The 14,586-nt window shown below is 39.1% G+C and overlaps 1 protein-coding gene across 1 annotated transcript in view; it reads right to left on the bottom strand.

Annotated features, from left to right (window-relative positions):
• Positions 1–14,586, bottom strand: part of ulk2 (unc-51 like autophagy activating kinase 2) — a 56,344-nt gene that overhangs the window by 24,731 nt on the left and 17,027 nt on the right. The window contains exons 4-13 of the mRNA XM_007565568.2: positions 11,879–11,911; positions 10,503–10,539; positions 8,680–8,853; positions 7,062–7,135; positions 5,415–5,516; positions 5,266–5,324; positions 4,620–4,702; positions 2,661–2,711; positions 2,481–2,569; positions 1,993–2,161 (exon numbers count right to left, since the gene is read on the bottom strand). Coding sequence (XP_007565630.1) covers positions 1,993–2,161; positions 2,481–2,569; positions 2,661–2,711; positions 4,620–4,702; positions 5,266–5,324; positions 5,415–5,516; positions 7,062–7,135; positions 8,680–8,853; positions 10,503–10,539; positions 11,879–11,911 — 871 coding nt within the window. The remainder of the gene's footprint in view (positions 1–1,992; positions 2,162–2,480; positions 2,570–2,660; positions 2,712–4,619; positions 4,703–5,265; positions 5,325–5,414; positions 5,517–7,061; positions 7,136–8,679; positions 8,854–10,502; positions 10,540–11,878; positions 11,912–14,586) is intronic.

The raw sequence follows: 14,586 nt of genomic DNA, 5'->3' as shown, positions 1-14,586 counted from the left end.
TACGCCAGGGACGTTCCCATTGTGAGACACTCACTCATGCTACTCAGAGAACTGGGGTTACGAAAGTAACCTAAAGTTTTGTGTTGAACTACCTGCAGAAACACCACTGTTCTGTGGACTAAGACAGAAGGAAAAGTGTTTATAGTTTTGAAGAACATCAGCACCTGAGCATATTTGGGCTTACATGACATTTAAAGAGTTAAATGCATCAAGGTCAGGGTTTACCACATACCAGCAAAAATAAACTGTATGCATGATTTCAGGTTCAATCATCAGATTTGCAACATAGATACATTAGAATTAGTTAAGGAATCAGTAAGTCTGCACCTAGAAATCATCTGGTGGCAAGAATTTGCTGGTTTTCACCCTGACCGATGACAGAAACCGTTGGAACTTCAAAACTATAAACGTCTTAAACACAAACAGTTTGAAGTATAAACCGTCTTCATTGTGGAAGTTGTTATTGAGTGAAGACACTTCAGAGTTGGCCATTTTCTGTATGGATGTCGCAATAAACAATAAATCAATCGCATGATAAATTAAAATGAGCTTGATAATAAATAAAAGGCAATAATAAAATGAGGGCAATAATATTGCTTGTTTGTTTTCGTCCTGTCTCTCTCTTTTTACCAAAGAGACTGGATGACAAAAAGCTTTACTCCGGTGCCTCGCATTACTTCCTCCCCTCTCGATCCCTTGGTAATGGCTCAACACACAGGGAGCTAAAAGCGTCAGTTTTTCTCCACCCGGGCTGTTGGGTTCCAACAAATAGGACACGATAGCAACATCAGTGACAAAAGTTTAACAATTTTAAACTTCCTTGTGTCACATCGCTAGCCCACATGTGCACGTCTGCATGTACGAGCTAGAAATTTCACATGCACAAATTACGCCGTTCGCTCTTCTGGATGAGGGCAAGCAACTATCACCTCACTGTGCAAGCTCCATAGAAATGAATGGAGAGGGAGCAGCTCTGTCTCCTGTCACTGTGTGACCATTACCTCAGTTACTTGCCAGGCTCCTGGTCTCCTACCACAGAGTGCAGCATAAAGCAAGCCAGGGATATGCTGGTTTAAAAGCTGAAAGTGACGGCTGCAGTCAGGAAGCGTTTAGGTTTAAACTGAATGCCCGTGGTGAACCACTGAACCTGTGGAGCTATTGGGTTGTAAAATATTTGCCACTAAACAATACAACCAACAAATCTGCACCTAAAATGCACCGATGGTTGGGGACTGTCCTATTGACAGTCCACAATCACTGAGGTGAGGTGGCGTTTCTGATATGGACCACCGCCCAGGGCGGCATGTTGTTGTGGGTGGCTCACCTCCCCCGTCCCCCCTGCCATCAAGCGAGGATCTGAATGTGAATAGTGCCTAATGCAAACTTTCCCAACCCCCCATCCCAATTTTTTATTTTAAAATGTCTTCCAGTTCCAGTGTGAAATGTTCTTTTGAAATTAGTTAATTGATCTCTGAGAGGATGTTATCTGCATTGTTATGCAATTTTTTATGCCATTAGTTAACAATGGTCTCAAAACGACAATATTATTGTTTATCGCAATAATTTCTGGGACAATTAATTCCCCAGCAAAATTTGTTATCGTGTCAAGCCTACAGTTGTCCTTTGCTGCATGTCTACTCCCTCTCTCACAACCGTCTTTTCTGTCAATCTACTGTAAAATAGAGACTTCATAGAGAAAATTCATAAATTCATAAAGGATTTTAGAGACTAAATATCCTTTATGAAATAAATGAATGATACTGCATCAAGGTGTTCAATACTGCCTTTTCAAATGTCTGCTTGAATGCAATACTTATTTGCAGGAAATTCTCTTTGCTAATAATATTTAAACTGTTGGATAGAACTTTGTAGCCTTACTACAATTAGCACTCTTGAACCTATTGGCTTTATATTACTGAAAGCAAAGGGGTCAAAGTTTTTTTTAATTTTTTATGTAGACTTGTTAAGCGGAGTACATGCTGGAACACTTACAGCTGTCAGTGGAGATGTGAGGTACCAGAACAAAATCGTCCGTGTCGCAGGAGGAGTTCTTGCTGCTGGTGCTTCCTGCAGACTCCTTGGACAGCTGCAGGAAGTTGGGGGGACCAAGTGGAGGCGATGACAAACCATCCTCAACCAAAGTCTGCATATCTGGAAGAGACTGTGGAGGAGCCATAAAGAGAAGGAAGAGAGGATCAAACTGTTTTGTGCCTTCAAAGGTGCTGTTACAGCTTCCAGGCTGACCTGTTGCTTCAGTTAAATGAAGAAAACACAGGTCTGCAGAACACACACAGAGACGCATTGTTCTGCATTCACCATAATGCAGTGATATAAGATGAGCCACTGTGCAAAAAAAGCCCCCAACAACTTAGCCCTTAGTATCACTGGGACAATAAGATGGCAACCCATGGAGGCTGGTCAGTTAACCACTTAACAATGATCCCTTCTGAACAAGGATTTATTCAAACCATCAAACTCACAGGTGGAGAGCTGTAGCGGATAGAGGGGGAGGAGCCACAGGGACCTTCTGTCACTGCGTTGGCAATGTTGGGGACAGGTACTGGACACGCTGAGGGAAACATGGTGACTATTAGCATTTACTGTGCATTGAACTGCAGTAGGGTTGAGAAATTTCCCAAGTTTGTAATCTTTGTACTTACATTTTTTGATGGTGGATGATGGTTCCAAGAAAGGATGGTTGAAAAATGTGTCTGCAGAGAAGGGAATTACAGATATAGGACAGAGTATGAGACTTCAACAAGCTTGAAAGCAAAGCTCAAGATATGCAAAACTTCTGTCATTAACCACTCATTATTTAGAGCAGTGTTTTTCCAACCACTGTGCCACGGCACACTAGTGTACCGTGAGTGATCGTCAGGTGTGCCGTGGAAATTATCCAATTTCACCTACCGTATTTTCCAGACTATAAGCCGCTTCTTTTTTCCTACACTTTGAACATGCGGCTTTTCTGTGGATTTTTCTTCAACCACCAGGGGGCTCTTTAGCAGGAAGTGAATCTTTGGAAGTCAAAATTTCATTTAGAACAAGCGCATGCTAGCAGCAGGCACGACAGAGAAATGTTTTCAAACTCATATGATGCAGCTTCTAAGTTGAGGAATATCGATCTGGCAGTACAGGAGGGAAATAAAGCCGCTGCACGTAAACTCGGTGTGAACAAAACTGGATTTGGAGACGGAGAACTGTGTCCTTAATATATCCAACAGTTATTAGGACACAGTCCTCTGCTGGGTCCTTATGGGAAACCAAGAGCGGCAGAGATACCAGCGGCCTGTAGCCCAGTGTGGCTGATGTAAGTTTCCAGGGGCGGGGGAGGGCGGAGGGTTAAAAAAAATTTGAAGGTACGGTTTATAATATGGTGCGCTCATAGTCCGGAAAATACCGTAATTGGTCTTAAAAAATTTTTTGAAAACAAATTAATTTTCTGCAAATAATACCATCTTTGAGTGTCTTTGCTGTAGTAGTGACTAGCGGCGTAATCATGTAATGTTATTACCACTAGATGGCAGTAGGTACAGAGCATTTTACATTAAAACAAGAGAATTAGTGATGCATGAATGTTACTACATTCATGCATCACACACGACAGTGTTGTGGCACTGTTCAGGTGTATTTTTGAAGTGGACATGTTAAGTGCAATTTGAAATAAGAAATGTAAAATATGACAAAAATAAATTTTTGGGTTTATTTGATTCCTATTCAAGACACTTTGATAAGAATGACTACAAATTTAATATAGGCGGCTACAGAGTATCTTTGTTTACATTTTTGGTTAGTGGTGTGCCTCGTGATTTTTTCAATTAAAATAATGTACCTTGGCTCAAAAAAGGTTGAAAAACACTGACTTAGAGAAGCGTTCAGCAAGCCTTTTCAATCCAGTATTTTTTCATTCTTGCTGTTATTAGATGAAATACTCATAATCCATTAAAAGAAAATAATTCAAAATTTTTCATATTTTAGAGCAACAACTTTTTAAGAGGAATAAAGCATATTATTTTCTTAGAATGAGACCAATTCCCAAATGAATGGAAAATGAAGAAAGTTTTGAGTTCCGTTACATGTTGGTGCACTCTTTGTAATTAAATATAGCCGTCACTTTAAGAGATTCTGTTTCTTGTTGCTATTATAGCTTCACATCCTCCACAAGCAAAAACTTAAAAATCTCTTTGCACTATTAGTGCTGTTTTGTTGTAGAAATTCTACATAGATGTGTAAAAATGTACAGAGATAAGTGCTACAATCATTTATTACATCTGTAATCAGACGTAATGCTTTCTGGAGGAATTTTCCTGAATTAGTCCATAATTCAGGAAAAGTTGCGGAGCACCACCACCCAAGAATACAAGAATCCTCAATACCATCCCTGAGTTGATCTACCTCACCAGCTGCACCCTGTTCCCATCAGCAGGGATGGGAATCGAGAACCAGTTCTTCTAGTTCAATTACTTAGAATGGTCATAATGGTTCCAATAACATGCGAAGCATTTGCATGCCTGTATCATTTTTGTTCAGTTTTGAAGAGCCATGGCAGTGAGGGTGAGGAGTCACATGTGGCTCTGGAAGAGGAGGATGAAGCCTCCTGATGTAGAGAAAAGACTCACCAAAGTCCATCCTGTCTTTCTGATTTCTCTGCAGCAACCCAAGCAAAAGGTCACCAAGTTGAGGAGATGTCTCCCTGGGGATTCTGCAGAATGTCAACATTAATATCAGAGAATAATGGCTGGAAAGCACAAAGTCAGCCGTTTCCAAGTAGGGTGTGGTGGCTTCTACCATCAATGTGATTGGTCACAATTTAAGTATTTTTCTATGCAGTACTCATCGTTTTCTATGCTCTACCTTTAGGACATGTGGGTTTAAAACACAATTTTCCAATAAATAACATCTTGCAGTAGGAGCACAATTACTTATTTTGGAAGAGTACAATTGACTCAACCCAGGATCAGAACCACAGTACATAAGAATAATGTCTAATACCAAGTATTCAGATAAACTGTAGCTGGGATTTTAGCATTTTATGATAATATACACATCAGGAATTTGTAAAAATATGTACAGATTACAAATAATAACATAATTAATGGTTTATATATATATGGGTAGAAAACTGTCTGTTTACAGGAATGAAGTAGATCCAGGAAGTGATGAAATGATAGTGTGTTGGTACAAAATGAGATTAGGAATTGACATGGAACCCACAAGCCATGCAGATCTAAGCAGATAACCATCAGTACAAAGATTGTGACTTACATAGGTTGTAGACTCTTATTCTTCTCATAAAACATCCTCAAATCCTGTGGACTGTTAGCCTGACAAAGGTGATAAAACAATATGTGATGTTAGAACGCATGACCTGACTCACTTATCTGATTGCTATGGTTATTGTGCATCATATTAACCTGGAATGGTGGCTTGCCAACCAGACACTGATAGATGACCGTTCCGATGCTCCACAGGTCGGCCTTGGCATCATAGTTCTGGGACATGATGACCTCTGGGGCCTGATAGAACACATCACAACAAGGGGAGCAGGAAGAGTTACAAAGCAAGCTCCTGGCAAAGGTAAGATCTCCAAATGTTGACCCTGTATATTGCTCCCCAACAATGTGAACCACATCAGTTTTTAGCTCCAAATGCAGAATTCAGGAAAAATTGCTGAGCACCAGCGGCCTGTAGAATACAAAAATACAAGAATCATCAATACTATCCCTGAGTTGATCTGCCTCACCAGCTGCACCCTGTTCCCATCAGCAGGGATGGAAATTGAGAACCAGTTCTTCTGATTCAATTACTTGGAATGGTCATAATGGTTCCAATAACATGCGACGCATTTGCGTGATGACATATTTACACGCCATGTATTTTGCTTTTGAAAGTATTCAAAGTATGTTTATATTTCACAAAAAATAATACTAAGGTCAGTTGCAACATGTTCAGAGCTTTAATCACAATAAAAGGAAGACATACCTCCAACATCTTCAAACAGTTTACAACCGGTGGAGGTATCGTGCTGTGATTTGTATGACTGTAGAGTTTGATACGTTGCTTAGCAACGGTGGTGACTCTCAAGGAGACCTTCCACCACTGCATCTGCTATGAATGTTCCAAGTAACGTTAAACCCTGCATCCTGGTTATTGTTTTAATGTTAGCGTCATAGTGTATGAATAATCTCCATGTCATTTACAGTCAGACTCAATACATCAGAATATGTCTCCAATAAGGCACGTTTTTTTACATTAAAAAGCACTTTTTGAAAACAGCTCTAAAACATATTTTGATAAGACCCACATTTCTTCATTAGGATTATTTTTTATTGGTTTGATTTAATATTCTAATCTTAAATATGTTTTCATTAGCTTTAAGCAAGACATTGTCATACAACAAGCTTTATAGGAGCATGTGGGGAATTAATCAGTATAACATGTTTAACTTGTGAACTGAGTTACAGAAATGCATAAACTTTTCATTAAAATTCTGCTTTACTGAATATGACTGTAGTTGAGGACTGCTAGAGTGATGCTGGCTCAGAGGTAAGCTCTCACAGTGTTAGGAACCTCTTTCATCGAGGCAGGGAAGAGTAAAATGACAGAGGCGAATATAAACAATAAATAACATCTGAGAGGCTGATTTCCACAGCTGGACACACCTCACGCCTTGAAAAAGCCTTCCTGAAAAGGCAAATATGCAGATTTGTCTGCACAAAAACTGTTCATGTACAGAAAGCTGCATTTCATGATGAAATGTTCATTTGAAAAAATTATTCTTATATTTTAAACCAGCTTTAATTTTATTTGAACAGAATAAAACATGATGTATAGGTTGAATTATAGTTCATTTCCTCACTCTGAGAATCGGTAAGTGAGATTAATAATGGAATTGGTACTGAAATTCTAATCAATTTCCAGCCCCACTTATATACAAGTAGGCATAAAAATATATATATATGTGCAGATTTTACTTTTAGAACTAAGTGTGTGAAAAAAAAAAATTATAAATGAAACATAGTTCCGTATATAAAACAAATAAGCATCTCAAATCAACTGACCATGTACATTGGTGAGCCACAGAGTGTGGCTGCCATCATGTTGCTCTGGAGGTATCGTGCAAAACCAAAGTCGGCTGCAGGACAGAAAACCAGAACAGAAGTGATTACCAATGTCATCACAAACAACAACAACTTTTATTATAAAAATCTGGAATGTTTCANACAAACCTAAACCACAAAAGCAGCTGACTTTTTTTTATTTTTTATTTTTTTTACAAACGATAAAATAATAAAGACATGAAAGCGAAGCCTACCTGTGTGATCCACGGAAAGAGGGGGATATTAATTCCCAGGTTCAGGTGGTGTCAGACGTCCAGAGGAGGAGAAGATGATGCAACATTTGCTTAATTTCTACTCTTTTGGGGAACATTTCAACTAGATTAAATTGTTTAACCCGCAGTTTGAGACGCTCAGTAGGAGCAGCAAATGTCTGCTATCCGGTAACCCACTAGAACCGTGCACACGGTAAAAAGCTCAGCTGGGATCCAAACGGGCTCAAACGCCACTCATTAAAAGCGCCAAGCCGCCAAATAAACAAAAGTAAACTGACTAGTAACATTTAGGCTTTGACGTACCGACCGCCACAGACTCGCTACGTACAAGATGTTTTGAAAACAAAAGAGGTTTTTATCCTCCACAATTTTGCTAATAGTAAAGAGGGTTAGATATTAAAAAATCCATAAAGTGGGTACAAAACATTTAATTGAATATTTTTTTGGCAGTGCTCCCTAATAATGGCTAGTTTTAGAACTTGCTCCACGGGCGACTGACAAGGTCTCCTCGGGCAGCTGGGTGCCCGCACCGTGTTGGTGACCCCTGCTTTACACCACAGTTAATTAAGAAATTCCAGAAAGAGGGAGTTTCCATGCTTTGCTTGATTTTCAACAACCTTGCCTCCAGTTTAAAAGTCAGAACTATAAGGATTCAGATGCTACACAAAAAAAATAAAATATCCTATTTAAAAAATTTTGGATGAGTAAAAGTTGCTGTTTGTGGTAGCAACTAAGTAAACCAATGATTCATGAATGGGACATAATTTTAGGCTGATAGTAGAAATGCATGGTTATTTTATACAGTAAATCAAGATAAAAAGCTTGGAAACTGCAGATCTCAGGAGGAGCTGCATCTCAAAGGTGTGGCTAGGTCCACCCAGGTGTTTTGCACAACTGAATGGAGATTAAAGGATTTCTCAAAATATGTATGAAAGAATCAAAGCAACACTCTAGGCATATTTTTGATGAGGGAACAGCACAATATGACATAAAGCATAAAGTAGATTTTACATAATACTGCCCCTTTAAATTTCTGAGGTTGAGAGCATCAAGTACAAATACGTTCTTTACACCGCCTCAATTATACACAAGNCAGAAGTGATTACCAATGTCATCACAAACAACAACAACTTTTATTATAAAAATCTGGAATGTTTCAGAAAACTTCAAAACAGAGTTAAAAAAAAACAACAAAAAACTTCATGCTCAGAAAGAGGAAGATGACTCCACCAGAAACATTTTAATGTGTTCATTCCTAGAGTTCAGTCTTAGAGTAAATTTTAGTTCACAGCCTTTGTAATTTCAAGTATGAATAAAAAAGAAACATCGCTTTCTTCTTCTGTTACCAATTTTGATGCGGATGCCACTAATGTTGGACTTCTTGCGGCCCAGGTATGACAGCAGGATGTTCTGGGGTTTCAGGTCACGGTGGATGACTCCTTTGCTGTGAAGTATGCGCATGGCAGCAGCAATCTGCTGGAGGAAAACCCTCAGTGTGTCCTCTCTCAGAGTCCCTTTAGCTTCACAAAGAAAACAGAAAAATTAATTGTTACTCAAAAGTAGGTCCAAAATGTAACTGTTAGTTGAAGCGGATGCATTAACAAATAAAATGCTTCAAATCAGAGTACTAATTTGATTTAATTTTAGGATGTTGAATCAAGCATTCATTGTTAGTAAAGCACAAAACTGATTTCTGGAGTGGTTGAGAATTTTCATGCTTTTTTTATTGTAATGCTTAGAAATGAGAGGAAATGATTACCAAAGAGTATATACAGATAACCTTACATCAGGGGTCACCAACCTTTTTGAGACTGGGAGCTACTTCATGAGTACAGAGTAACACAAAGGGCTACTTGTTTGATACAGACATACATTTTGTTGGCTTACTCTTTATAACAATAATACATATGTATATATGATTACATGTGGTCTGATCATATTATTAGGGGCTATTCACAATAGTTATCAGTAATGATTTACCATGGCAGCTATGGTTAATTGCTATTATGTGACCAGAAGTTCTTAGTTCAGAGTTTTAAGTTTGATTCCCTTTTGGAGCTTTTCTGTGTGATTCTAAATTGCCCACAAGTGACTGACAGTATGGATTGTTGCAGAAGCACCTGCAGCTGGACGGCTATACGCACTGCGAGTACCTTGAGATTTTTCTTTAAATAAAAAAAAAGAAGAAAAGAATAGTTATTGTATGCTCTATTATCTAACCCTCTTTACTATTAAAAAAATTGTGGAGAAAAAAGGATATTTTGTGTCAAAACATCTTGTACGTAACACACATCAGTGTGAGTCTGGAGGGGTGGGCAGGCAAAGGCTAATTCTTACTGGTCAGTTTACTTTTGTTAATTTGGCGACTTGGCGCTTTTTCTGTGAGCTAAAAATGAATGAGCTCCTCCTGTTGTTCTAAGATCCGGTCTGAGCTTTTTACCGTGCGCAGTTCTGAGGGGGTCGCTGGTTTATTAGCCTTTTTGTGGTTTCGCAAACTGAAAAGCTGACAGGTCACCCGTTGACTAATACCAGCAGATAAGTTAGACATATCAAAGAGTAGCACAAAACTATCACTGCACCTGACCTGCAAGAGCACAACCACCTCTCCAATGCAAAACTAGCACAAACCTAAACCACAAAAGCAGCTGACTTTTTTATTATTATTATTTTTTTTTTACAAACGATACTAAATAATAAATAATAATAAATAATTTTATACAGTAAATCAAGATAAAAAGCTTGGAAACTGCAGATCTCAGGAGGAGCTGCATCTCGAAGGTGGGGCTAGGTCCACCCAGGTGTTTTGCACAACTGAATGGCTGCCATGGAGATTAAAGGATTTCTCAAAATATGTGTGAAAGAATCAAAACAACACTCTAGGCATATTTTTGATGAGGGAACAGCACAATTTGACATAAAGCTCAAAAAAGTAGATTTTACATAATACTGCCCCTTTAAATTTCTGAGGTTGAGAGCATCAAGTACAAATACGTTCTTTACACCGCCTCAATTATACACAAGCCATCTCACATAAACATCCCCCCACGCCCACCACACACACCTACACTTGAAACAGCTACTGCAATCACATGGCTTTTCCTCCAATGCAGAATTATTAACTTGATCCACGATAATCTGTGTGCATGTCACACAGATTAGCGAGTCTTACCTTGCAGATAGTCAGCAAGATCACCTCCATTGCAGTACTGTGAAGGAAACAGACACATAGTTTCAACATAGATTCAACATATTTCAAACATATTTCATATTTCAGATTCAACATAGGTCAGCTGAAGAGTGCACTATGTCATCATGAGAACATACAGTTAATGTTGGAGGGTGTCTCTGCTTATGTTCAAGTCCTAGCCCTGATAACAGAAGGCTCATCAATTAATGCAGCGGGTGTCTGGAGCCTCATTACTGGTGACAACCGTTTACCCTTATTTAAGAAGAGGAACACAATAGGCTGATATGTTAAAAGGTGATCTGAGAGAAAAGAGAAATACTCAGAAGCTGCTTGTTGCTTTTCGCCTTCTTAAGAGACTTAAGGGCTAATTATTTCCACCCCTGAAACACAACTCTGGCTATTGGACCTTAGTTATGATTGGATTAATTAATTTTGCACTACAATACAATGATACATTCAGGGTTTTTTTTGTTTTCAATTCAATCAAGGAATTTTTCACATGTAAACACTGTTGTGAATGAACTGTAATGGAGAGACAGCAGCAGGAGTCTGGATCAGAGGCAATGTGCAGCAACACAAGATTGGGCCTCCAGCATCAATTTGAGAAATGTCTTAGTCATCTCCAATCTAATGATCCGTTCTAGTGACATGTGGAGGTCGGTGCATAACACTCGTATTTAAAGCTCAGAATGCTTTAAAGGGGCAATATTATGCATCTTCCACGGATATATTTTATAGCACAATCAAGTAGCTATTTTAACTTAGTTGTTATAAAAATGCCGTATATATCAAATATGACTAAAAGCAATTTGATTTTGTAATTTAACTTCTTGAAATTGCACCTCTGTCTTTAAAACGACAGAGGTGCAATCCTACTTTCTGAAACTCTGTGAAGTCATCACAACATTGCTCCTCTAATAATCTTTCAACAATGTTGCTACTGCCAATGTTGCTCATATAATGAGCCCAGCAGATGTGCAGTTCCACCAGGTGTTTGCTAATTGCTGATGGCTAGTCTTAAGGAGGTGAGGGAGGAAATCGCGGGGGAGGGCTTCCCTGTGAGGCGGAAGCTCAGAAACTTGGAAATGGCAAATGTGAGGAGGATTTACATCTCGAAGGTGGAGCTACATTCACCTAGGTGTTTTGCATAGCTGGGAATAGCAGAGAATAGCATTATAACATAATGGGAAGCTCAAAAAAGTGGATTTAACATAATACTACCCCTTTAAAAGTTGTTGCTTATTTACAAGGGGCCAATGTGACCCAGGAAGTGGACAGAGAGGAGGACTTACACAAGCTAGCTTGAGGATACATAATTTTGAGTATTTTCAGAGCCTGACTCAAGTTTCTAAACTTACCTCCATGACCAGGAACACAGAGCTGGGAGTTTCCTGGAAGAGAGGAGACGGAATCAATAAGAGGAGCCATTCGTCCTGAAGCAGCTGTCTGCTTCACCACAGCAACAGGAAAACAGTCACTGGGACTGTTTTAAAGTACATGGCATTAACACTTCATTTGTGTTAGCATAAAGACATTTTTATTGATGGTTACTTCTCTCAACTTCTATAGAGTTTGTTACAATACAAATGTCAACCATGGTGAACAATACGGAGTGAAATGAGAGTGTGGTGGTACAAGTCTTCTACATGCCATAATCTGTTTTTACTTAAGTTCTAGTATGTCACATTTCTCTATAAAAACTTTCTGGTTTGACTTCCGGTGTCATGGCGATTAGTATGGCAGCATAGAAAAGAGGACCTGCATCGTTAGATATAAAAGCCCCACCCCCTAATTTAAGGTGTTAACGCGTTAAAAGTTTATTTTTCTCAAGACGAATGAGTGGGGATAAAAATAAGAAGGAATGAGTCCAGTCTCGGAATTCAGAAATGCGACACGAAAGCAAAGCTTGCGGAACACACCTCGTCGAGGAAGGAGAGAAGATGGCGGATGAGGCCTTGCCTGCTACACAATTAGTTCACTGAGAAAGGTGGTGGGTAGGGTTGCCACCTGTCCCATAAAATATGGAATCGTCCCGTATTTAGCTGTTAAATGTCCGGTAGACACACCTATCACACACATAAACACTAAGTGTAACAATAATGACCAAAACAAAATGCAGGAAATATTAAGGTCAGCTAAAAAGTCATGGCGGGAGCTACACAGGACCCCAGAACTCTAGGGACTGACACTACGCAGCCGCGGTGAGGTGCTATCAACCCGCGTCTTTTTACAATGTCCTCGACCCGATTCTTCACCGTACTTAAAAGTAAAACCTCTCAAAGATACAGACGTGCGAGGGAAGACGCAAATCCTAGGCTGAATAATGTTAGTGAGGATGAACACAGGCAATTAAAAAAAATGTGTCCATTGTGGTTCTGATGGACACATCTGATGGGTTTTAGGTTGAGACCTGTCAGAACCTAAAACACTTGACACCAGCGTCTCTTCATCCTTCAAACATCTCCCGAGGCTGATATGGTACAGAACATTTTGCTATGAGTAAAATAATTGTGTTTTTACTGGTTTGATTATTTGCTTATTTAATGTATAATAATATCAGCCAAAATAATACAAATGGTCATTTAAAGAACAAGGCATACAAATAGATTAACAGTAAATACATAAATATTTCCTACTTTAAAAGGTTTGTTAGGGCTTTCTGTAGGTTTTATTTTGAAATGTTGATATATTTTATGAATTCATTGTTCAGTGGTCATTTAATGTATTATTAATGCACCAGACCCAGACAGACCTGCAACCTTGGGCAGTTCTAGATGAGGGCCAACGGGGTACCAAAGAAGTTATACTAAATACATGTCTTATGTTAATACTCAGTGGTGGATCACTTTTTTTTAACCTTCACAATTTTACTTTAACAATGAATTAAAAATTATAGTGCTGCACTTTTAGCTGCTGTATATGATTACACTTTCCATCTGCCAGGGATCTGCAACCTAGATCTCTGGAGACAAAAGTGGCTCTTTGGCTCATTTATTATATCAAATGATGAAATATTGCTCCGTTTCCCCCCACCCCCATTCTTTTTCAAGTTTCGTCATGGAAAAACACCAACTATCCTGGCCCCATGTGGTAAATTTGATCTAGAACCAGCCTCCAAACCTAACTCCTTATTTCTGTAAGTATTTTAGTAATATTCTTTACAGTACTAGAATGTTCATATAACTTTTATACTTTTGGCTGTCTGAGGACACATTTTGAATATTAAATCAGGTGTTATGATCAGTTGATTAGTTACTCAGTACTTGAGTAGTTTACCAAATACACTTGCTTAAAAATGTGTTTTTAAGGTATGCTACTCTGATTGGAGTACAATTTTGGGGTACTCTAACCAACTATGCATGAATGATTGCTCTACTGATCACTTTTTAAAAACAAAAAACACCACCATAAAATAATGTCTATCACTGCAGTGGAAGTCCCACCCCACGAGAGTAGGGTGACGTGCCGTGGGGAGCATCCCTTATTTTAATTTCTGAAAAGTGGCAACCCTAGTGGTGGGTGAAGTAATGGCGGAGGACATGCGGGACCTCAAATCAGAAATGAAGAATGAATTAGCAGCGCCAGTGAGAATGAGCTTAAAGGAGGAAATTAAAGTCATATTGAGCGAGCTGATAAACGAAATAAATCAACAGGTTAGCGCTGCTATCAAAAAGACGAAGGAGATGGGCAAGCGCCTTGGAGAAATGGAGAAGAGCATGGCAGAGAAAGAGAGATGGGACATTGGAGTGAGAGATGTTACTGTCCAGCTGCTAAATGACCAGAAATTACTATGGGAGAAGATCACGGATTTGGAAGGACGCTAATGCTGGAATAATTTGCGGGTATATGGCATCCCTGAAAATGCGGAAGGTACCTCAATGCAGAGGTACGTGGAAAACATGCTTAAAACTGAATTTGGTGACAGTTTGGACTTAGGCAGTAGAAGAATCTGGGGATAGAGAACCCACAGAGCGCTGGGTGCACATCCTCCAGCAGGTGCTCCACCTCGGTCCACAGTGATACGCTTCCTGAAATATAATGTTAAAGAGCAAATCCTCCACGCGGC

Source organism: Poecilia formosa, unplaced genomic scaffold, assembly GCF_000485575.1.
Source record: "Poecilia formosa unplaced genomic scaffold, Poecilia_formosa-5.1.2 Scaffold179, whole genome shotgun sequence".
NCBI lineage: Eukaryota > Metazoa > Chordata > Actinopteri > Cyprinodontiformes > Poeciliidae > Poecilia > Poecilia formosa.
Note: the sequence above shows the minus strand (reverse complement) of the source record. Positions and strands in the feature narration are given on the sequence as shown.